General features: G+C 38.0%; 1 protein-coding gene across 10 annotated transcripts in view; it reads right to left on the bottom strand.

The window, feature by feature from the left end:
* Positions 1-23940, bottom strand: part of HDAC9 (histone deacetylase 9) — a 440323-nt gene that overhangs the window by 274808 nt on the left and 141575 nt on the right. For 2 of the 10 annotated variants that reach the window (XM_031553921.1, XM_031553922.1), the window contains exon 1: positions 262-868. In XM_031553921.1, the coding sequence (XP_031409781.1) occupies positions 262-367 (106 nt within the window). In that variant the 5' untranslated portion in view covers positions 368-868. Of the gene's footprint in view, positions 1-261; positions 871-23940 lie in introns of those variants that run through there. The other 8 variants (XM_031553924.1, XM_010712747.3, XM_031553923.1 and 5 more) reach the window with 8 other exon arrangements.

The raw sequence follows: 23940 nt of genomic DNA, 5'->3' as shown, positions 1-23940 counted from the left end.
AGGAAATGCCAACTATATTTCAGTTGTTAGCATTTGGCTCTTGCTGGAAAGCAGCAGGCTGAAGGAGACAAACTCCCCACAAATGCAATAGTTAGTATCTAACATACTGTGATAAGAGAGAATTATTTAACAACTTACATAAAGCCCACAAAAATACATCAGTTCTTTAAAGGAAAGGTGTTTTCTTGCTGTGATGGGCTGTATTTTCTCGGTAAGTCACGGTGTAGGCAGGGAAGGCTCAGGTGCTGAGCTGTCTCTTACCTGAGCTGATCATACTGTGCATTCTTTGCTGAGCCAAGAGCTGTTCACGTCCAGAAACTCCATCTGAGGAAAAACACGATTCACTCTCGTAAATTGTCTGCAGCATATTCCAACCAGTCTGCACTTCAGCTACACGAGAGATTCATCACGCCACTTGCACAGGGGAGTCAGCCACGACCCTCTGCCGTCCTACCTCCTCCAGCCGGGCTCGTCAGACAGTACACTTCAGTAATTAGCAATGTCTAAGCATTTGTACAAGTATCTATTAGGAGAGAAAAGGCAAAATCCACTTTACACAGCAGCGAGGGCAAGAAGCTCCTGCTGGGCTGTGCACCTCAGAGTTTCACCAGTTGTGCTCTGGGAGCCAACAGCAGGTGGATGAAGAATCAAAGAAGTATCTCGGTGCTTTCTGGCAGTGTGTGTGGGGAAACACAGCTTCGCACTAAGCACAAGCACCCAATGGGAACCGATCCCCGGGGTCCGGCTGCGGTCCCCCGCCGCGCTGCTGTCCCGCAGCCGTTCCCAGGTCCCGCTGCTGGAGTTGGCCTGGGCAGTGACAACTCATTTGCATTTGAATCAACAACAGCGTGGCCCAGAGGCGGCAGAAATAGAACAATGGCTGGCCTGAGCCAAAAATAGGTCAAGCGCAGCCGGGTGATTGGAGCCTGCATTAATGCATTTAAAAATACCACAGCAAACACAGCTGTCCAGTCGCTGTCTTTCAAACTGCAATCCTCCCTCGTCCTCGAGCGTAATTAACCCTTTCATGCTGCCAAGCCTATTTCTGTGAGGAGGAGCGCGAGTGGGTGGGCGAGCAACAGGGCACAAGCACTCCTCGTGCCCTGCCCTCCCCTCCCCCGGCAGCATTTGCTGAGAAGCAAGGGAAAAAAAAAAATGTTTCTAAAATAGCACTGATGCTCTCGCTCGCAGCGTGGTTTCTGCCGCGCCCACGCACAGCAGTCCCGCGGGGCTATTTCGGCAGCCCTTGTCCTGGGTGCTGGGACCGTGGCCTGCTGGGCTGGGCGAGCCAGGCAGGCGGGCTGGGGGCGAGCGGCAGGCGCAGGGCATGCTGAGGGGAGCCGGGTGGGTGCTCCCGGCTATAAGCGGCGTTTCCATATTTAGCACGCCTGGTATAATGCTTATAGTAAGGCACCAGTTGTGGCACAGCATATTCGACATGCCTGCCTACTATGCACCATTCTATCGGCTTACTTAAAATGTGGACAGGGGCCGAGCAGCTCCCGCTTATCTTTAGCAGCATTAGGCAATTTGTACATCTTTCTCCCTTTGATGAGGTGATGTAGTTTCAGAATGGCAGTGTTTGCAGATCAGACTAAAAACGCCATGCTGCTCTACGTCTTGGCAGGCTTCTCACATGCTATATTAGTTTCATTTTTCTAAAGATATTTCAAAAGTTGCACGTCTTGTTTTCTGCTTATCGCATCTATATGCAGATCAGCAAAGCTTCATTTCACTGTTACAAATGATACTTGACCTGCTTTGACATACGGTGTTTACCACACAGGTCACCAGAGCCTGTCACTACCTACCTATATCCCTGCACTCTGGCCACATACATGCCAAAATTCTGTGCCCCCTCCCCTGGGGAAGTGAGAGTGGCAACAGAGACAGGATTACTCACTGGGATCAGGAAGTCAATGCAAAGGTTGTCTCAGAGATTTCCAGAAATCCACCAAGCCCTGAACTACCTCAAACACTTCTTGTTCTCAAAGACACAAGAATGCTGTGTAACACTTGAAGCTCAGTTCTGCCTTTCAGCCAAGAATTGCCTGTCTGCTGCTTAACTCACACAAGAGATTGCAGCAGAGGGCAATATTTTTTTTCTTTACTTGTCACAGTTCTGCTTATCAAAGAAAAGATGCTCAATGACAAAATACTGTGACACTGTTATAATATTTGGAGACTTTTATGGCATCTGGGAGGTCCACGGTTCCAGTGTTCTTTTTTTTGCAACCGCTTTATTTCTCTGCATGCAAAATAATCTAGTTCTGCCAGAGGATAGGATCTGTACCTTGAACAAATGGAGAAAGACTGCAGCAGCTGACAATGGGATTTTCCTTACAGGATCCTCGAGTCACCTAGCACTGATCAATGTTTTATCTCATCTTTCCTCCTCACACAGTTTACACATCGTAAAGTGGAAGGGTGTTGTCATATGAAAGGCAAAGGGTACCAGAGTATTTCTGTGGATGCAGGAGGGCTCTGCAGGCACCGTAAACCCTGCCCTGCAAAGGGGGAAGGACAAAGGTGGTAGCAGCAAGTAGGGTGTTACAATGCAAGCCAGTAGTTGCATAGCATGCATATCAGGTTATATTGACAGCTGGCAAATTGATATCATGAACATTTAAAGTAATGCTCATAACGCTCTCAGAGCCAGTGCTAGAAAGCTCACTTGGACTGAGACTACTCAGTAATCAACAACTCCAGTTCATTCCCAGAAAAGCTGTTCATTCTACTTCCTCCATGGTGCCCCAGGGGTTCCAAATCCTGGTGCTGCCCCCCAGAGAGCTCCAGGAGACCTGCTTAGACTCCTGCAATCCCATTCATGCTGGAGATGCTTCAGCCTCTAATCATGTTATGAAAATGATGACCTGAACTGAGGGCTGAGAACGTAAATGTTCTTTTATCTCTTGAAAATAAGAATATCCAAATATTTTATGCATAGGGCAGAAGATGTCTAATGAGCGCAAGAGGGAGGACCAACTGAAATAGAAACTTTATCTAACACAGAAAAAGCCTTTTATAGACAAAGGTAAACTAACAAAAAAATGGAATTGCTTTATGCCCTTGAGCCAACCAGAACACGATCCTATTTAGTGATTCAGTATCACAAAATAATCAAGTCTTGTATTACAGGGAAACACCACACAAGTAAGTAAAATGCAAGCCATGACACAGAAAATTCTAGAGTGTGGGAGATTGGCATTAGGTATCTATATGCGTTTCTAAGTTCCTGTATATGTAGTTGTATTTATTTAGATAGCATTCACAGCTCTGACTGACTGACTTTAAATACTTCAGTGACTAAAAAAAAAGTAAACTATTTTCAAGAGTAGAAAATGTACATTCAGACATTTAGCTGCAAGAATTCTTAATTTTGGCATGCGTATTTTAAAATAACATACATGACTTACACTGTTAGCTAATCCACAGACCACAGTGAGTGTTGCATTGTTTTATCTTTGAGATTATAGATAAAAATTATATCTAAAAATTTCCCTTATGAAGTCAGTCACCTTATGGGTGAAATTTACAGTCTGAATACTGAAATGCTTCAATGTATTATGGGCCTACTTACGAAAATCTCTGGTACATGCTTGCTTGAAAACACTTGTGTAAATCCATCCTTTTTCAACATATTTAAGCACAAATTCTATGGATTGCAATAGAATTTAAACATGAAGTAAGCATTTTGCTGAGTCAGCCCTGTCAGCAATTGTATGATTGCATGGCTTTAAATAGCTCCTTTAGAGTCCCACAGCAGAAGGAAAAAGGGTTTGTGCCTGGACGAAACTTGGTTTTTATTTTTGAAGCTATTCTTGCTGTAAGGTAAAGTTCATAGAGGAACACAAGGGATTTTTATTATTATTATTATTATTTTTCTTTCAAATGAACTTCCTAAACTTGGAGAACTTTAATGACTCTAAAGGGAAGAGTAAACTGTTAATGTGATTGCACTGCTGAGGTGACTCTAAATGTAATCAGCACCTATATGGAAAATGTAAGGCATGTTAGTAGCATTGAGATCTCATTACAGGGGTTCACAATATCTCTCTCTTGTTTTCCTTCTGAGTTGTTAAAAATAAATAAATGTAAGGAAATTATACTGGGAAATAGCATTACTGCAACATTAAGACTGAGAAATTAAGTGCTCAAATTAGAAGGAGCTAGGATTTCTACTCCATTATTAACTCAGCACCATTATAATTAAGCAGCACTTTTCTGCTCCTACTTTCCTCGTTAAGTACAAACAATACATTACTGCTTGTTTTTAGCATACCTCATTTATCACTCACATTCTTCTGAAGCACCACCTTCATTAATATTCTTACTGCAGTTTCAGCTTTGGCAGTTTTCTTATTTATAAAGGAATTCTTATATTTATTCTTCTGCTGCGTTGCTTCATTGTAGCATATAATTATTACATACGAAATTAAGTAGAGAGATGCTATCTGTTTATAGTCACATACTTAAGTTGGAATATTGCAACTCTTAGAAATGTCCCATACAGTTGTCCTTCAGTCCCTTTTTCATTAGGCAAATATTCAAGGAAAAAGCATCAAGTAATACCATGTACTGATATAAAACAACGCATGACCAAGTACTAACTAAACTAAGCTTGCATGGGTAATATTAAATCTGGCCTACTTCAGTACTGAAATTTTGATTTCTAATCCCTTCCACCAAAACAGTTCCTAACTATTATTTGTATATCTAATTATCTGGAAGCAGATAGCAGAAGCAGATGGTTTGGGAGCAGAAAGAAACTAGTGGAGCTGCTCAAGCACCCTGTTTTAACTCCCGCCTGGAAAAAAAGGACCACATTCTGAGCCCTGGGAGAGCAAAAATGAATAATTCAATCCACATGGCCTGGTTGGAAAGCTGCAATGCAAGGATGTATAGCAAGTCTTTGGTGCTGCCTGTGCAGGAACGCATGTCGCTTTTTCTTCACAGTGCCCTGAATCCACCTGAGAAGCATTTTTCAGCTGAGGAGAAAACGATGGTTCTAAGCACCTTAAGCTCAATTCAGGCTTCAAAGGAATTTCCTGGGACAAAGAAAGGCATATCTGTAGCTTCAGGAGATTTTGTGGCAAACAATGGGAGAATAAAATTTCATAAAGTTTTGAGAATAAGAAATGCTGCCCTAGGTAAATGCATGGGTGCCTGCCGTCTCTCCTTATGACAATAGAGAGAGCCGCTCAGCTTTCACATGTAAATGAGCTAAGGGCTTTTGGAACTAGCTCTCCTTTCTGCTGATTACCTGTCACTTTTTCTCCTCTTAAAATATGCCTTTTCATTCACACAAATAAGTCTACTGAAAATTAAGTCCTAGATTCAGAACAACACCTCAAGCAATGCGCGCTTGATTATAAGCACAAGGCTAAAGTTAAGCACAAGCTTAAGTGCTTCATAAATTCAAGCATACTCTCTTGAATCAAAAAGCTCAAATAATTCAAACAAACACAGACAGATAAAAATAGATGATATTTAGGATAGGAAAAACATACATATTTCAGTTATTCTACTGACACTGTTATTTGTTGGAACAAAAACCTAAAATTTTTGTGGCAAAATTAAGGTAAATTGCATACAAGCAATACAAGCCACACGACCAAAAGCAATGCCAAGTATTGATAAATAAATCCTTCAGACCAGCAAAGCACTGTGCCTCTTTTATGCCATAAATGAGGCAAGCAGATATATATACAATATGAGATTTACCAGGTCTGCTATGTTTGCCCAGCTTTCTTAGGTGTGTTACGTGTGCTGAGTCTGACGTGTAGCTGCTCTGGACACACACTTGAATAGACATACATAAAGTTGCCCTGGAGCTCCTAACCTGTAACGGACTGCAATACATTCACTGTACTTCATGCATTTCAAGCTTGTTGCACATATACTGAGCAAATGATCTGTGCCTACACTGAGCATTTTGCACAGTTCAGCTCAACAGAACTGAGCACTGAGAATTATTCCTGAAGGAAAGACTGAAGTTCCTACCGTTCAAGAACCAGGATGAACAGTATCTCTAGCCCATAATACATGCATGAGTTTAAGTGCTTTTTTGGTTTTAAGCCAAGAAATGTAGGCCAGGATTGCCATTTGGAGAACTGCACTGTGAAAACCAGTGACTATGGCACAGGACTTAGGGTCAGAGCAGAACACAGCCAACTGAATATGACCTCCTAGGATTACACTGTGATCAAAAAGGCTAATAAAATAATTGGATATATAAACTCACTCTAATTTCTTGCAGTACAGATAGTGAAGAGTACTGATAAACTGAGGATGGATAAATTTGTGACAAGAATGATATAGGTTCATAAAATGACTAGAAAGCCGAAACTCTAAGACCTAGGATACTATGTCCATTTGGGTAATCAAATGTCCTTTATCTTAAGAACCAAGTATTTAGGAAAAATCCAGGCTAGAAGTAGTGGACAATCATTTCAAAAATGTTTTAAAAGGACAGCTGAACACACAAATGAATTCTATAGTGGCTGTGACTCTGGAAAGAAACTTCTAACACTTCTATAAAGCAAACAGATCAGAGCTGGTGATCACGGGGATGCCTACTTTGAATTAGTGTAAATTATTGCTTAAGTGATAGGATTTATAAGAACTAAATAGAGTAATTTTTCCTACATCCAAAAGTTTTTTCTTTTAAATCACACTTTCCTATAAAAGAGGTATGTTCTCTTTCCTTTCCTTTCCCTTTCCCTTTCCCTTCTCCTTGCTTCTCTTATGGAAATACTTCTTTTCCTACGAAATTTGATAATTTTTTTGCAAGAGTAGCTCATTTCAGTTCATTCTCTCTTGCATCAAATCTATCTATCTTTGAAAACAACAACAATAACAAAAACGTAACAAACTGCTTGCTTGATTTTGGTATTCAAAGTTTTAAGTCAAATAAAGAGATCTCAGGATAAGGGTATTTTCATACTGAGGCTAGGATTCACTGAGAGCTGAGGAGCGAGACGCTTTTACATAACATGCTTCCACAACACCATCAAGCCTCCTACATAGGTTGAGACAACAACCCAAAATTTAGCTAATAAATTTTGAAGTACGTCAGTGTGTTTTTGTTAAATATCAAACAATTTGTATAGTTAAGGAACTGCAACTGCAAACCATCAGAATCTTAGGCAAGAAAACAATATCGTACATAAAGCACCAAAAGGCCTCTGTTTGTGGGACAAGGAATTTAGCCAAGATGCCAGGCTGCTCAGATCTCCTTCCTGTCCCATGTGACCCAGCCTTCACTTCGGAGCCCTGATGCACATGGAGGTGATGCAGTGTTACATGCACAAGCATGCCTGTGAGAGCCGTAACAAACTGACTGCTACTCTGCTAGGAAAAGGTCATGTCTCATGCTGGTCAATAACGCTGTTATGAAACCACATGCAGCTCTTTTGATTAGTCAGATGAGGACAAAGCTAAGCCCAGTTCTGGTTCTCTCCTGCTTTTGCCAGATCTTTCAATGACCCCAGATCCAGTTTTGGTCTAACTTTCTTCCTCATCACTAATTCTGATTAGGAACAGATCTGCAGTGTATACTTTACCAAAACATTACTGATATACCAGTTTGGGAGTTGTTTTTACTATGCTAGTGAATTTGGGGCAATGCTGAAAGGATTAAATTGTGACTTTAATGGATGAACTGTAAGTGTTTTGCCTGACTTCAGTAGAATCAGGATTTCTTCTGAGGAGGAATATGATCCTCATTTCATCATGAAATCAACAAATGCATAAGCTGTAAAACAGAATATAAAGTACAACTGAAAGAAAGGTTTAGTAATTCTGAAAGGAAAAATATAACAGATTTCAACTGAATATAACTTCTTCCAACTAAATAAAATCTTTTGAAAATCTTAATGCAGCTACATACTGTAAATGAAAATACCTTTATAATAAACTATGATTCTGCCAAAACCCATAACAAGCCTGGGTATTTTTCCAGTTTTTATGAAGAAACCCAACTGGCCAAAATCAGTCTATAGTCGGTTTTTAGCCATATTTCAGGTTCATCTAGCTAAACAGTACAACCCACAATTTGTCAGGCAGTCTATCCTATAGAAAGGATGAAACAGAGGAAGCGTACAGCAAGTGCTCTGCGAGCTCACTGCTTGGCAGGCAGATGTGGGCAGCTGCAGCTGCTGCTTCCATGCATCCCTCATCTGCCTCTCTCTGGCTTCAGCTTGGGAGCGAGTGCTAATGCTCTGTAGGACAAAGGGATGAAGCTGGTTCCAAGCTCCACAATTTTCTGGGAAAGAGAACTGTTCACAGAAAGCTGCCAAATAAATCTAGGTCTCCAACCACTGTGCAATAGCTAAAAAAAAAAAAGCACAGGACACAACTAATTATTTCCACTGAAGGCATGAGGCGTTTGGAACAACACACTGAATCCATGCTCAGACAGCATTCCCATTATAATCAGTACTGATAGCTGTGCTTAAATCTTGCAAGAATCTGAGAAGCTGAAGCTCGTGTGTTTCACTTCGATCTACTGGGAAAGTGTAGTTCGAAAATGAATGAATTAATAAAAAGATAGCTTGCTGGAATCTCAGTGCCATCAGCAGACACAGCAGAATATTCAAGAGGAGCTTAAGCTTCTCTGTGGTCAGAATGTAGAATCAAACTTGGATTTGAGGCCTTTCTAAAAATAGCATAGCTTTATGAATGTCATGAAGCAGCACTTCATATTCTGTTGGTTGCTCTCAAAAGAGCAGGATGGCAAGATATTTGATAAGGGCAGGAAAAACAAAGCTGTTCAATTGATGGATCAGATATTCTAAACTCTCACAAGTCTCTATTCATGTAAGCAATCAGTCACAGATGAACTGGCCTGTCTGTGCCGTGATTGTACTTCATTTCTAGCCTCTTTTTAAAACAGGTGAACAAAACAAACGGCTAAGAATATTTCCTCGCAGTTTGTAATTTTTTTATTATTTTATTTTTAATGTAAAATTAATGCAGCCAAGGTGTTACCATTATATCTATGAAAAACTGAGTACGCTATCTGCAGCCCACAAAAGCATATTGTAAAAAAAGTGACAATTTTGGCTAAAAGTAAGAAGAAACAAAAGTGAAACTCTTCAAAGGAGTCGGCATCATATGTGGACCGTGTTCAGAAGAAGAAAACAAACAAATTAAGCATTTGGCTTTGTAGTCTGTCTTTAGTTTTTAATAGTATTCTCCAGGTCCTATCGTTATCTCTGCCAGAATTCCAGTGGAAAACAAAAGCTAAAAACAATGGAGACCAAACTAAATGGACAACTAAAATGTGCACACTGTGTTTGCAAATGTTCTATTTGCTGTGAGTAAGGAAGCTCTCTATGTCTCAGAAGAAGATAAAAATAACTAAAATAACTAAACAATAACTAAAATAACTAGAAAATAACTAAAATAACTAGAAAATAACTAAAGCTACCAGTCTGTTTGTGTACAATCTGATAAATGAGTGCAGTAAATTTGGGCACCACCTTAATCCAAAATAGATGTACTGTAACAATAATGCTGAAAAAATCGATATAAGTAAATCATCAGTGTGACGAAACAGGCTTATATTTGGTCAAACTTTCCCCTTTTTAATTGCCAGTAGGCAGCTAAAGTAAAAACAGCATCAGTATGCTTTATTATATTAATTTGATCACCATTCTAAAAAAAGACCTTTCTCCATTTTGTACTATACAAAAATATTTAAGGAATAATTTATTTTAAGTGATACAGCAGAGCCAGTCTTATTTAAACAGCTTCAAAAAAAATGCTATTATAAGCTATCTAATCACAATGTTGTCTTTCAATCAGTATTTACAGGTGAATAAAGAATGTTTTTTTTTTTTCTGAAGATGCCTGATATATAGATCTGGTGTACGTGCATGGAAATATAAACAGTTATACAACATACTTTAAGCTATTGGTATCACATATTACAGCTAAAATATAAACATGAACATACACTGACACAAACGGGAGATTCAAGCTGAAAGGTATATAAACAAGTATCTAGCTCAAAACATGTGATGATCGAGTATTCTATTGACTTGGGAACTAAATCATTACATTTACTTTTGCTAATTTAGTGTCCTCTCATATGCAGCAAAAAGCCTCCAGCAATTCAGGCAGGCAGCACGTCATTCTGGTACCCATCAGAAAATGAATGAGTTGGATAGTTGAGCAACTAGCTATATTTGCAAAGGGAAATCTCCAAGGCATACCTACCAACAAGAATTTCAGACTAGAAACATTCTAGGATGATTGCCAACAGAAATATCTCATCCAGTCACTCTTTTACAGTACTGTGACTTCCATCTAGGGCTGTTTTTTGTTTTGTTTTGCTTTTTGTCTGCCAAGTTATTCAGCCCTGCACCAGCAACCAATAGGTTTGGTAACTGCTTCAATTTCTTGGGCAATCTTTGTGGCATTCAGTTGTTTTATGATGCTTCATCTTCTGCTCCAAAGATCATGAGCTTATTACAGGATGCTAAGGGCTTTTTGTGTGTCCTGTGAGAAGAGAGAAGGGAGGTATTGAGACAGTCACCTGACCTTTGATATCTACTTATCCTCTGCAGTGACCGCAACCATGAAGGGCTGCACTGAATGATCTTCGTGCAGCACAGGCATCAGAGAGCAGCTTCAAATCAGCTTCTGCAGTCTCAGTGCACTGCTGATCAGTAGAAGAATGATGTTTGTCTAGACGGAAGAAGCTTCTCTGGCAACATCATGATAAGGACATCCCTACATGATCCTGTTTCTCTCTTATCCTTGTCCAGCACAACAAGGTTTTATGTTTATTTACTCTCTCATTCTAAAGGAAACCTGGTCAGTTTTCCTATACAGCCCCAAAATCACAAGAAATAAAAGAAATAAAAGCAAGATCCCACAGGCACAAATGAAAAAAGCAAGATCTTTTTATCACCATCACTTCCTCCTTCTCATCAAGCCACAAGCACAGTGACAGGAGTTCAAAGTATTTCTGACAGCACTATACTATCTGAAAGCTCAATCCATAAGAGACATGACAGGAGTTTAAGAGGATTTGCATCTTAAAGACATTGATAATTCACAGAACATCCATACTTCCAAGCAAATATATATAAGATCATAAATGACCACCCAAACTCAGCATAAAGACAGGCACAAAGCCAACAGCAGATATGGGGAAGAAGACGTCCATAAAAAAGGCTTAAGAAGTTTCTGACAAGTTTTACTTGTGATGGTACAAATCTAAAATACATTATTTTACTAAGTAATAAAGGTCTCCTTTGAAATCAACAGCAAACTTCAATTAGATTCTATACAGTACAAACTCTCAGTTTTCTCATCATGGAATATTCTGTTAAGTAATGTTTTCAGCTTCTACATTTGCTCCTGTCTTCACTATACATAAAATTTCAGACTAAATTAGGCTAACTTAAAGCTTAGCCTTTACTCCCCAGTTCAGCTAACAGTCTTCTCCCCAAATAGTGGAAATATCCCCCAGTAGTTCACGATTTTGCTGTCCTAGAGAAGGCAGCACTCAGTCAGAGTATATCACTGTGCACTAAGAGGACAAAGGGAAGTTCTATACTGTGCTAGTATCTTGGAAAGGCTGATAAACAAATTGTATTGCTTGACCAATCTATATTGCTAAGCTTTGTATTTATTTTTGTCACCAATGGAAAAATGAAACAATAATGCTTGTAATTTGTTTTTCTGCTTGACACACAGACTTGAAGTGAACTGATTTGGGCCATATTTACAATTAATAAAGCAGTATTAAAATATTAATTTTGGATACAAAATATGGTATTATTCCATCCAGTCTGAAAGAGCACTGAATCCTTGTTCTGTTTGGAAGTACAGTGTCACTGCATGATTTCTTACAGAATAGAACAAACCAGCCTGAACGTGCTTCATGCTGTTTACCATCACGTGGAACCAATAATCTATTTCTGACATAGGCGATCCGTTTCCAAATTTGACAAGGTTACATTGGTCTCTTTACCTGAAGCAATGTAATTCTTCACTGGCAGAAACTAAGACCTGCAGCAGTCTTCATTTGCAGTACTGACAGGGAAATTTGCATTTCATTCACATGTATTAAGGAAATACTAAGTACATAAAATAGCCTAGTGATTTTTTTTGTTTGATTTGTTGTTACTTATACTTTTCTACTTTTCCTATGGTAACACTGATAAAAATGTTGTGAAGTTTCATACATCTATGCATTTATCATACGTGTGATAAGAGCTCAAGAAAGATGGTTAATGAATATTTTAAAAATAACAAGTTTTAGCTGTTTGTTGGGGCACTCAGGATTTAGACTCCCTCAGCTGAAACCTCCAGACACAGCTTTGCAATGATTTGAGACTCCATACACTGTTGGTGTTCCAGGTCCTCAACTGCCAACAAGGGAACAAACAGCGGTGCATTTCACATTACTACCCGGGGGACAAGTCCTTTCATGTTGCTCAAGCATTGCAGAAGAAGAAAATATATCCATTCCTCAGGCTAAATTATTTTTTTCTAAATACTTCTACAGCACTTTGTCAGTTAGAAACTGGAAACCTGCATTCTTCCACAGGGAACTGGCAAGGCTCTGTTTACAACTGATGACTGACAATGCCTTTTAAAGCCTCTAATTTTTCAGATAGCTGGTCATTACCATAATAAAATTGCACATGAATTCCCAAAACTGCACGAGGAGCTGATTTTTTCCTCAAATTGTGAGACAAGCACAAAAGGTTCATGCTTTCTTCCATACTTACAACAGCTTTTTGGTTTTACTTGTGTTTGATTAACTCGCCCTTCTTCTCAGAAGATTTGAAGCGGTTTTGTAAACAGAACATTGCAGCTTGCAAAAAATCTCAGCTAAAGAAAGAAATTTCTCCTCTCTCTCTCTAGATTCCCAGGTTTACAACTTAGAGATATTTCCATTCACAAAGAGTAACAACACAGCTTAGCAACACTTGTTGTGGCAAGCAAGCTATCTCACTAATCTACACACTAGATGTCTGACATGAAAGACAAAAATTGTTCACTTTAGCTACAAAATAATAGCTTAAAAAAAAAAAACAAACACTTTTAGACAAACATTTCTGTATTTGAATTGATAATTTAATGAGATCAGCAGCAGGACTTTTCTTCTCCATTCGGCTGAAGCTGCGCTCATACACCTGCTCCATTTATTTCATCCGCAGCGCAGAGCTGGCCCTGGCTGTTCGTTCACAGGCTATTTTTGGCATGAGGATATTTGAACAATGATTGACCAGGATAAGCTGCCTCTGCTCTACTAAACATTAAACTAGCCAGTCCTTTTTGTACCTCTTCCATGGTTCTGGAAACCTCAGTTGTAAAGAAGGGAAAATATTTCTCTTAGATTTGGCTTTTTAAACGGATGAGAAAAACAGTCTTTGTATTGTTGGAGGGTCCATGTTTACAAATGTTATCCACTCCTTCGGTGATTATTACTCCCACCAAAAAGGATGGTATTTTTGAAGAGCAAATTCGTAACTGATGACCGTTTTTTCTATATGTTTCCTATATTGCTGTTATTCTCTCTTCTGTTAGTACAATGTCTGACTTTCCAGCTCTCCCTTTCATTCACTACTGAAATATTGACTCTCTCCATGGTTTACTTACAAAAACATCAGACAAAACACAGTTTTGAGGTTTTTTCCTGTTCTATTCTCTTCAAATACCTGGCTGCTCTTCTTCGAACAGCTAGCTTAAAACTCTTCTCCCTCAGCCATTACAAGGAATTGAGCTGATATGCTCAGAAAACCACTGACATTACCAGACAGTATTCTTTTCTTCCACATCTGAATTTCTATGGAAATTACACTAAGTATTTCCACCCAGGCTCAAAAAAATGATTTGCGAAAGGCTTCTTTGTTGTGCTGATATATGTAAAATACGCTCCTGGAGATGAACTAAGAGGCTACAGCTTTGTGCAGTAATTGTATCCTGCTATGATTGCTACCACCTCAGAGATACTTTCCTCTTCTTCTGGCGTCCCTGAGACAGAATCTCCGCCTGCCTGCTCCTGCAAGAAAAGCTCTTCCAGTGACCTGCGACAAGCTAAGAAAACACCCCACAATCATTAAAAGTCATATTTATTCCAAACTCATTAATTCAGACTTCATTTCACAGGGTTTTAACTGCTATAATCTTGGTATGCTGAACTCAGAAAGGAAATGCAAAGCACTTCTCAAAGAACAGCTAACATCAAGTGTTTATCAGGTCTCCCATTCTTTTCATGCATAAATAAATGTCTCTCTCTTTTATTGTTTTCTCTCCTTTTTGCTTTCTACAATTTCTACAAAGAGCCCTCCACAATCTCTCTTCCCAGAAGCTTCTGATCACTAATTCTCTGTTTTAATCTTCTTCTGCCTATATTTATCTCCGTATTTCACAACTTAGTCTCTTCTCTTTGATCCTGTAATACACATCATGCCCTGCAATTTCTTTATTACCTTTATTCACAGCCTGAACATTCTCCATCAAATACAATTCAAGATGCATTCCTTACCACTTGTTTTCTTATTGTATTTGCAGACTTTCATCTTTCCTTAGTCCAGATAGATGCTTCAGAATTGTTTTCTTAACTACAGACATTTTTTCCTTTCAGTTCCCATATTCAAAGAGTACTTCAATCACAGCCACTTTTGCCATGTCTTATTCCATTTTTTGGAGAGGGTGTCAGTGGTTGTAAGCATTTTAAAATCATCTCACATCATGCTTTAAGTTTTGTTGCTGCTAGTATCAGGTCTCTTACATTCTGATAGTGTCTAGTTCTTTATATGACAGGAGAAGGAGATGGACATTTTCCTGTTTTACCATCTATTCAAATAACAGAGGCAACTTTTGACTTCAACTTTTTTGTCTTATATCTCAGTGTAATGTCAGTGAATAGACAACAGTTAGAAGAAGCTTCATTTTCCGATTATAGAGACTCAGCATTTCAAATCTGATAAAAGGACACTGACAACACACTATGAGGCTTTTATACTTAATATTCATTATTTGTAATTATCTCTCTAGAGCCAGTTTTTTCCTTTATTATTGAGAAAACATAGAAGTATGAAACCCTATTTTTGACCAACATTAAATAAAGATAGGCTTTTTATTTTGTGAGAGAAAACACCGTTTTCCCACAGTGCAGGATAACTGAAGTTGCATCCTGAATAGAAATGGAGGAGGAGTGGGGAGGTGAGGTGGTGGCAGAAGAGGGATAGTTACTATGGAACTTGGAAGCTTGCTAAAAAACAAACACAGAAAAATGGCAATTTGGGAAAAACCACATTGTTTTTCAGTCTGAGACTGACCAAGATACAATGACTTGAAAGCATATGATCAACTTCACCAAACAAAAAGAGCTTGCAGAGCATACAGCAAAGCTTTGCAAATATGTCTAGGATCTATTTAAAAAGCCAAACAAAACAAAAACATAGAGATGTCCAAATTTCGAGTATTTCTTCAGCTTTCTATGCATGCTTTCCTCTGCTTGCCTTAAAAAGAATAAGGCAGTAGCTTACTAACATTGTTCATTCATCCACTTCTGTGTACCTTTTGGCTATCACCTGGCCAGCATCTGTGAAGTCACAACCACCCTTTTATCAGTCCCATTTGGCCGTCAGTCTTCACCATGTTGTACAGACTATATACATTTCAGCCACATACTTCCTGCTTTGACACTTCTGTGTGCTCAAAGTCAGTTACTAAATTTTCACGTTTTCATTTCAAATGTACATTCACATGTAGAGAAGATGAGGAATGGAAGAAACTTTCATATTCTTTATGTAAAGAACAATGCACGTGGATGGTGCTACAGAAACAACAGAAAACTATTTTGAAGCATATTACAGATTTGCTTGGCCTTAAATCAAATATGACTGAACCAATTTCATCAAATGTGTTGCCTTTGTGTCTGCAAGATTGGCACCAGTCCTCCTTTATTAGTTGAATATTGATAAATATTATCAAGCATTATGCCAAACAGTAGGAAACTGAGCTACTGAAAAAGAAGATATAATGGCAGCAGAGAAATTTTAAAAATAGCTCCTGTCAGTGACTCAGTCTGTTTTCATGATGGAACAAACTTTCTAGAAGTAACAATAACAAAAGTGAGGTCTGTCATTCTACCAAGACATTCCACCCTGATGTTTACAGGTGCCTTATACCAATTAAGCAAAAAATAGCAAAGAAATTACTAGGTTATATTAAAAGAAAAACCTAAAATAACCATCGTGAGCTAATGTTAGAGGTATTCCATGAACTAGGTTAGGTCACACCTACAACATATTACAGTCTTCAGCTCTGACATCTCTTCTACAAGCTCTATAAATACACTGGTAGAGATGTTGAAAAGAGCATCAGCAGTAAACCCTCCATCAAGCCAGGCATTGATTTTTTCCCTACTTGTTTTCCATATTTGATAAATATTAAAGAAATACTATATCAATTTTCTGCAACTTTAATTGCAGAAGTTTTTGGCCTGATATATATATATATTTGTGTGTGAATAAAATGACAGCATTCCAGCAAAACCACCTCATCATTTGTTGCTTTTATATTAAATATATGGCTAAAGATACAACTGTTGTCCTAACCCCTCTCTTGCAAACATGGTCACATCATAAAAGACGGTGTCACACCTAAAATTAGAAACAAGTCTCAGCTGTGATGATTTTAACCGTGAGCCTAACCTTGAGAAATGCTGAGTGCCTTCCAAGAGGTGCAGGAAAATGGATTCAAGGTTTCTCAGCACCATACAGATTTTGAATAGCAAATCAAAAGACAATAGTAAGGAGGAAAAAAAAAGAGAGAGAGAAATAAAGATGGATTTAAAATAGGTACTGCAGGAAAATAGAGTGGCATGATTACTGATATCCATTTATATGTTATACTGACTGTTTCCATAAAGGCACTCTATAATTTTTAAGGTTTAATTCAAAATCTAAGCTGGTAGTTGACAAGACTAAACCTGCTTCAAATTATATTAAGCCCTGCAGGTTTGTGGGCCATTTGACCACAGAAAAAATAACGACATTGTATATTGAAGATAAGTTTTTAAATGACCCTTCTTACTTCTGTATATCACCTGAGAGGCGCGATGAGTCCACTAGCTATTTCTGAATTATTATTTAGAATTATTATTTAAAATTATTATAATGTGGAAAAAAATGACATTAGAATATGAAAAAATAACAAAGCCAAAACTATGAAACCAACAATGCTCCCTAGTTCCTACTGAACTACACTGAAACTACACTGACTACACTGAAATTTATTGAATGACACTTCACCTTCTTCTCTGTTGTCTTTCAACTTCATTGTTATGGAAAAAGAACCTGCAGAAGAGAAACTTCAGTACATAGATTTCTATTCCAGCTTAGAAGTGATACAGACTAAAGAAGGTGAAGAATTGAACTTCATAGGTTCACAGTTTGTCCCCTCTCCTCACTTGCAATCTCACTTGAATGATAAAGACTTGATTAGTATATGTCTAATCCATAGAAAATTGCCTACTGCCACTTACAAGTGATAAGCTCCAAAAATAGCATAAAATTGATCTCACAGGGAAAAATGGATTGATTAGAAGAGGGGGAAAAAATCACTGAACAGGGATAAAAAAAAAAAAGCTTATTTACTTCCTTTGAAAGGTTACAAATTAAAATCCACATAATGCTTAGCAATGAAATATGACTTTAATAGATTTTTTTTATTTCCCACCTAGAGATAACAGTTAACAGTGTGATTATTCACAGAATTATTGCTTCAATAAAATTCTGCCTCCATAAATTCATTTTATACATAAAGGTTCATTGTCTATGATTGTTCTCAAAGCTTATCTAACCATTGAAGACCAGTTTCACAGTACTAAATTCAGCACTGTGTCTTGGTAACTTATTACAACTAACTGAAAACCATTTGTGCACCTGGTTTCAAAGTGCTCCGACATGCCAAATTCGACATGCCAAATTCCCACAAAGGATTTGACAGGGAAAGCTTACATCTGGGTGCGGACAGCTGGTTGTATCAGGTATAATTGCTTCTTTATTGTAGGAACGCACACATCAGCCACAATGCTCCTTTTTTATATGAAACAACTCATTTCTCAAAAATCCGTTATTTTCTTAAAAAAGATACTCATAATTTTATGCAGTGTTGCCTCAAGCCATAGAGAAACATCAACATCTACATGAGTGTCCTGGAAAATTTTTTATTATTAGGCATGGACTTAGAACTGAACTAATGATTTCAATCTTTAAATCCCTGATGTAATCAGTTATTTATGCAATCTAAAATTAACCTAATGGGTGTATTTTAGTCTTCTGACTTAACAGATTTTTATTTCCTTTTTTTTTAATTTGGTATAAAATGTTTCTACACTGGTTTTGTAATTGAAACCATATTGGTTTACAAGCATTAAACCACTTCATTTTGTATTTTCTTAGCTCTAATAACAGTGCAATAAGAGTCTGATTTTCCTTTAATGGAGAAAACATATGAAGGTGTCATGTCCCTTAAACACTTGTGGTTTAGTGGTTCCTTTGCCTGTGTAACAGCATTACCAGCAATGAGTGCCAGGCTCCTTACAAAGGCCAGTCTGGCACTCAATTATCGAGCAGCCAAAATAACTGCAAGTAGTCTCATCCTACTGGGAACTGTGATACTCACTAAGGTGAAAGCCCTGCAGCCTTCAATGAAAGGCTGGCCACGTGATGGATAGTTAGAACTGTAGGTGTATAAGCAATGTGCCCATAACCAATAACCAAATTTCAGGGTCAAGTGTTCAGTATCAGATGGATTCTTGAAGATGAGAAAGAGGCAGAGAGCTGAGGAGCGTCAAACTGCAGAACTGAACTTTTTCCACAGTGTTAAAATGCAGTCCTAACTCCACAGAAGACTTACCATTCCCCAGCCACACACAAGAACCCTAAAATGAAGCAGTGGATTCTTGGTCTGCTTGCTATTTGGCACATCCATAATTGACAGAGTTGATAAAGATCTCTTTTGTTCTGGTTAGTCTCTGCTTTTACCTTTTATAGACATAAGCAATTTAATTGTTTGGTGAATTAAAATAATTCAATGCTCTACTAGTAGTAAACTGTTGAATTTCATGCCTTCCTCTATTCCTAGCAATAGTATGAATCAAATATTCTATTTCTAGCATTTCTTGTAAGCACTGTTTATTTTCTCAGTCTTGTGTAGCAAGCAGAATAGCAACATGTGTAAGGTAGGAGCTGGCATTCCACTGTTTCATCTGCTGATGCAAAAAAAGGCATCTTTCTTTGAGTTAATCTAAGATTTTACCTCCCATAAAAGCGTCCCACTGGAGCTTACACATATCAGCTGCTCCACTGCAGGGAAATCTCTTGTTGATGAATACCATACAAAGATGTTATAAACTTTTAAATATAAAAAGTTATGGCTTTTGCAAACAAAAGCATAAGTTCCAATACACCAGAACCTTGCAAAAGAAGATATAATTACAAACAGTAATTGCCTGACCTGAACTGTCAGGTCCTCACCCAATGCAGCAACACTACTGCAAAAAGCAGCCAGACAGATTTTTGTTTTTTCTTTTATTTTCAACACTGTATTGAAGTTAAGGGATGAGAACTAAATAGCAGTACTCCTTTGGAGGTCGCATAGAGTTCATGTGGAAAACACTAGACATAATACTGACGAATCTCACCAAGTTAGGAAAGCTTGAGAACAAGATGGCACCCTTCAAAATGCTCACGTTGAGCCCAAAACAAAATTACTTACAGGATTGCAAGTTATAGTCCGTTAAATACAGAAATGCAATAAATCTCAACCCCACACAGAAACCATAAAGAACAGCTTGCAAAATGACCAGTAATAATAACTACAAATACATGAGGTTCATAATGAGTATTAGTAGCCTTGGTAGGCCCAGTTAGTGTCCAGGATGTAACAGCATACAGAGAAGAAAAGACCATGGCAGCAAAGCAAAATGAAATCTTTGCAAGCACAGTGAACATGGGATCACTTTCACAGAGCAGTAACTGGTGAAATGGTAAAGCCTTCTGATGCTAGCGGGTAATTAAGGATGGTTAAAACCAGAGCTAAGTATGTGGAATTGCAAAAGAAATTTAAAGAGTGATAAAATGGTGAACTCAAGGCAGATAAAGGGGAAGTGACGTGCACAAAGAAAAGCAAAACTAGCTTCACATACAAATCAGATTTTAAAACCACAACTACAGAGGAATGAAATCTTAGATTTGCAAATACTTCCACCAGGTAACTTCTGCTGAGTTCTCAGGAGAAGTCAAAAAAAGCATATCCTAAAACTAAAAAGATAGTAGGAAAAAAGAGGGAACAAAATTGGCAATGTAGTTGCACCAAATAAATCTAGAGCATACCCTGACACCCTGTACATTTTGGGTCCCCTCATTTTGGAAAGGATATAGGAGAAATAGGAACAATTCAGGGAAGGGCAACAAGTATGAGAAAGACATCTGAATGAAGAACTACTAAGTGAGAACTTGTCAGATTGAGTAAAAAAGGTGATATAGTATGGATATGATAAATTTCTGCAAAAAAGAGAGTAGCACAGAGATAGTATATGGGGACTAATTGTTCACTGTACTTAAGTAAAAGAGCTACATACCTTCAAAAGAAACTCATAAAAAAATTACTTGAAATGAAATAAAACAATGCAATTTTTTCCACACTAGATATAAGACCCATGGAACTCCTTGAAAAAGGATGTTACAGATGTCAAAATAATTTCCCAACAGCTAGATGTTGTAAGATTACTGAAGAGGAATGCATGCTCATCTCAGACATCTGTTCACAGCTTGTCCTGGAGACAGAACACTGTTCTCCATGGTGTGTATCACAAGAGCATAGTAAGGAAAATCTCTGCATCGTCATAGCAGGACACTTTCCAACACCATTTTCAAGAGCATACTCATCAAAACAGCATTCTGTCTCATATCTTCTCTCAGATAAATGAATTATATTCAAAGCATTCAGCCAAAGCCATCCTATGTCTGTTAAAAGACCTTGTTGGAAAAAGAGATGGACTTTATTGTTCTTGTATTTAATCAAAAGATATGCAGAATTCTTATCTTCCTCATAAACCCTATTTTTGTGTACTGCCTGAAAACAATCACTAAAGCAAAGACTCAGACACATCATAGCCTAAGGCAGATATTCTCAGCCTCTGTCCTTCTCAGAGATATTTTGCAGCACAGCACAAAAATAGATAGATTATCAGAAACTCTCCACTCTCACTTGATGTATTTTCTCACTGTTCCCCGGAAGGCTTCTAAACAACAGGTCTCCATACAAAAGCTGATAGAGCCAGGGAAACTCTGTAGCACATGAACATAAAATCTGAAATTGATGCAAAATTCAGAACATCATGGAAGTGTTGGCGTAATGCATAGAGCACAATCACACAAACACTCTCAGTCCAGACATACGGATGGAAAGATGAGTCTCCCTCTGCTGCAAAAAGGCATCAGGACTGCTAAAACAGGATATCTGTGTACCACTTATATATGAAAGAGTATGGAATAAATCAGCATAGAATGGGAAGGAAAAAAAAGTGAAAACTTCTTGGGAAGAGGCACTTTAAAAATGGTCATGGAAAGCTATGAGCAAATAGAGGTTTCAGCTTTATTGTAGTAAAAATGACATTCTATACCAAAAATTTCATATTCCTGTAATATAACAAAGTAATTTGTTGGATTGGTATAGAACAGTAGTACTGAACTACTGAATTTATGGTAGTAAAGTTATAGCATGCTTTCTAATATTCTGATGAGATATGAGGGCAAATTATGGCAGATAAACCATTCCTTTTCATTCTGCTTGTAGTAGTATTAATGAGTCATTAAAGAACTATGTTCTATATGTATCTCAAAATAATTAAATATTAGAAATACATAGGTAAACAAAATTCCTCTGTATTACTGATATCCACAAGTTTGCACTGCATTACACAGTGGAGACAAAGGTAATTTCCAGAGGAAGTCCCATCAGAAATAAACTCCAAGCAAAATAACATCATCTGTCTATTGTCTTTTGGCCTAGGGAAATGGAACATTACCCATCATGCAGTATGGAGCTTCTCATTCAAGCCTATCACAGATGTTACTGCTATTTTTCTCTAAATATATGAATTCAGCAATGAGAACATTAAGAACTTAACTTTTTACATACACATATATATGCATAAATACCTATATAAAAAAATGAAAATGAAATGCTTGTAAAACTTATGTTTTATATATGTGTGTGTATACATACATATATATATATATTATGTAATGTAATTTTATCCCACAAGGTTCAAATGCAAGATTGGCAAAACACTGACATGAACATGACAATCATCTAAAAAAATAACACACACACACCCCAAAAAAAGGGAAGGCAATACATAGGACTCTTTAAAAGATACTCAAACAATACATAATTCTTCAGATACTGGCTTCTGAGCTTACTGCATTCTGAGGACTGACTGAAGACTTTTCTTCTGGGTTGGCAGTATAGCCGTGCTGTCTCTCATGCATTTCCTTTACTGGACCATGAAGTCAGAGCTGAGCAATGTAAGATACTCTCATAGTTTTCCAGGAATGAAGCATGAGGGCTGGCAAAACAAGCATGATTTCCTGCTGTGCAGTGCTGACTTTCACCACCAGGTACTGCTAAATGAAATAACATGCTTTCTTTTTTTTTTTTTTTTTTTTTTTAAAGCAACAAGACAAATAGCACAGAGACTCTTTTTTTCTGCTCATCAGAGAATGCAGAATGTTTTGATAAAAAACCAAACCAAAACAAAACAAACACTTTAAAATACCAAGCCCTTGTCCTCCAAAAAGAATGTAGGTACAATCATATTCACCTGCTTAATGACCTGGCAGCTGATTAAAAAGGTCCACCTGCTATCTGCCAGTACAATTCAGGCACCTGCTGGCTCAGCTGAGAGCACACATTACACATTGCCACCCACCTAACTTCATTTGCTCATGAAAAGATTTGTGCTGCATACAAATTTTCTTGTCATGGTCCATCCACTACAGAGCACTATCTAGGCTCGCTGGACACACCAAACAAAAGTTCCCCATCTCAGGCTTCTTTAACCAGGGGCCGTCTGTATGGATGTGTCTGCGTGTATGGACACGTAGTGTATGTACACATATTTACACTGAGTTTCTTCTTTAACTTGCAATTGTTAAATACACACAGGAACATCAAAGTCTTTCACGTATCATAGATGAAAATTCACATATAGCTTTACTTTTAATATAATTCTTAGCTGCATTAAAAAGAAAATTCTTTGAATTCATCTCAAGATAATTTAAGAGTGATAATTTAAGATGATTTAAGAGTCATATTTACAGATTATTAGAGTCAACTTCCGTGGAGATACTGAAATCCTGCTGTAGCTGACCTTGCTTTCAACGTTCAGGTTGAAGAGGAATCCCACAGTTGTCTCCCTACCTTTGGTGATTATCACCAAAAATAGAAAAAATAAAACTTCTTTGGAGAAATTAGAACTTAAAGAGACCAAAATGAGCAACATTTCATATGTAATCAGCCCTTTGTTCTCACAGAGATCTGCCATATTCTGTGGTGCACCGCATGTGTGAGCTGGCCACTGGAATACTTCTCGGAGCTGGCCTTAGATCAGCATTTACCAGTTCTGTGGTTTTTTCTTTCGTTAACTGATTTTGTAAGTAGCTTATCATGGCAGGCCAAGCATGGACAAGTTTATTTCGGTTTTAAAGCAGCCTATTTTGCTTCATTTAAACACCTAGGTCATAAATTCATGCCATGAATGGACTGCATGCTGCAGAACTCGCCCTGCTGTTTCAATATGCCAATGCTCCCACTACAATCCAGCACCTGGAGTCCCCTGCCTGCAAAAGTTTGCCAGCAGAAGATATTTTAGATTCCCCCTTTTTTTTT

Source organism: Meleagris gallopavo, chromosome 6 (genome assembly GCF_000146605.3).
Source record: "Meleagris gallopavo isolate NT-WF06-2002-E0010 breed Aviagen turkey brand Nicholas breeding stock chromosome 6, Turkey_5.1, whole genome shotgun sequence".
Lineage (NCBI taxonomy): Eukaryota > Metazoa > Chordata > Aves > Galliformes > Phasianidae > Meleagris > Meleagris gallopavo.
Note: the sequence above shows the minus strand (reverse complement) of the source record. Positions and strands in the feature narration are given on the sequence as shown.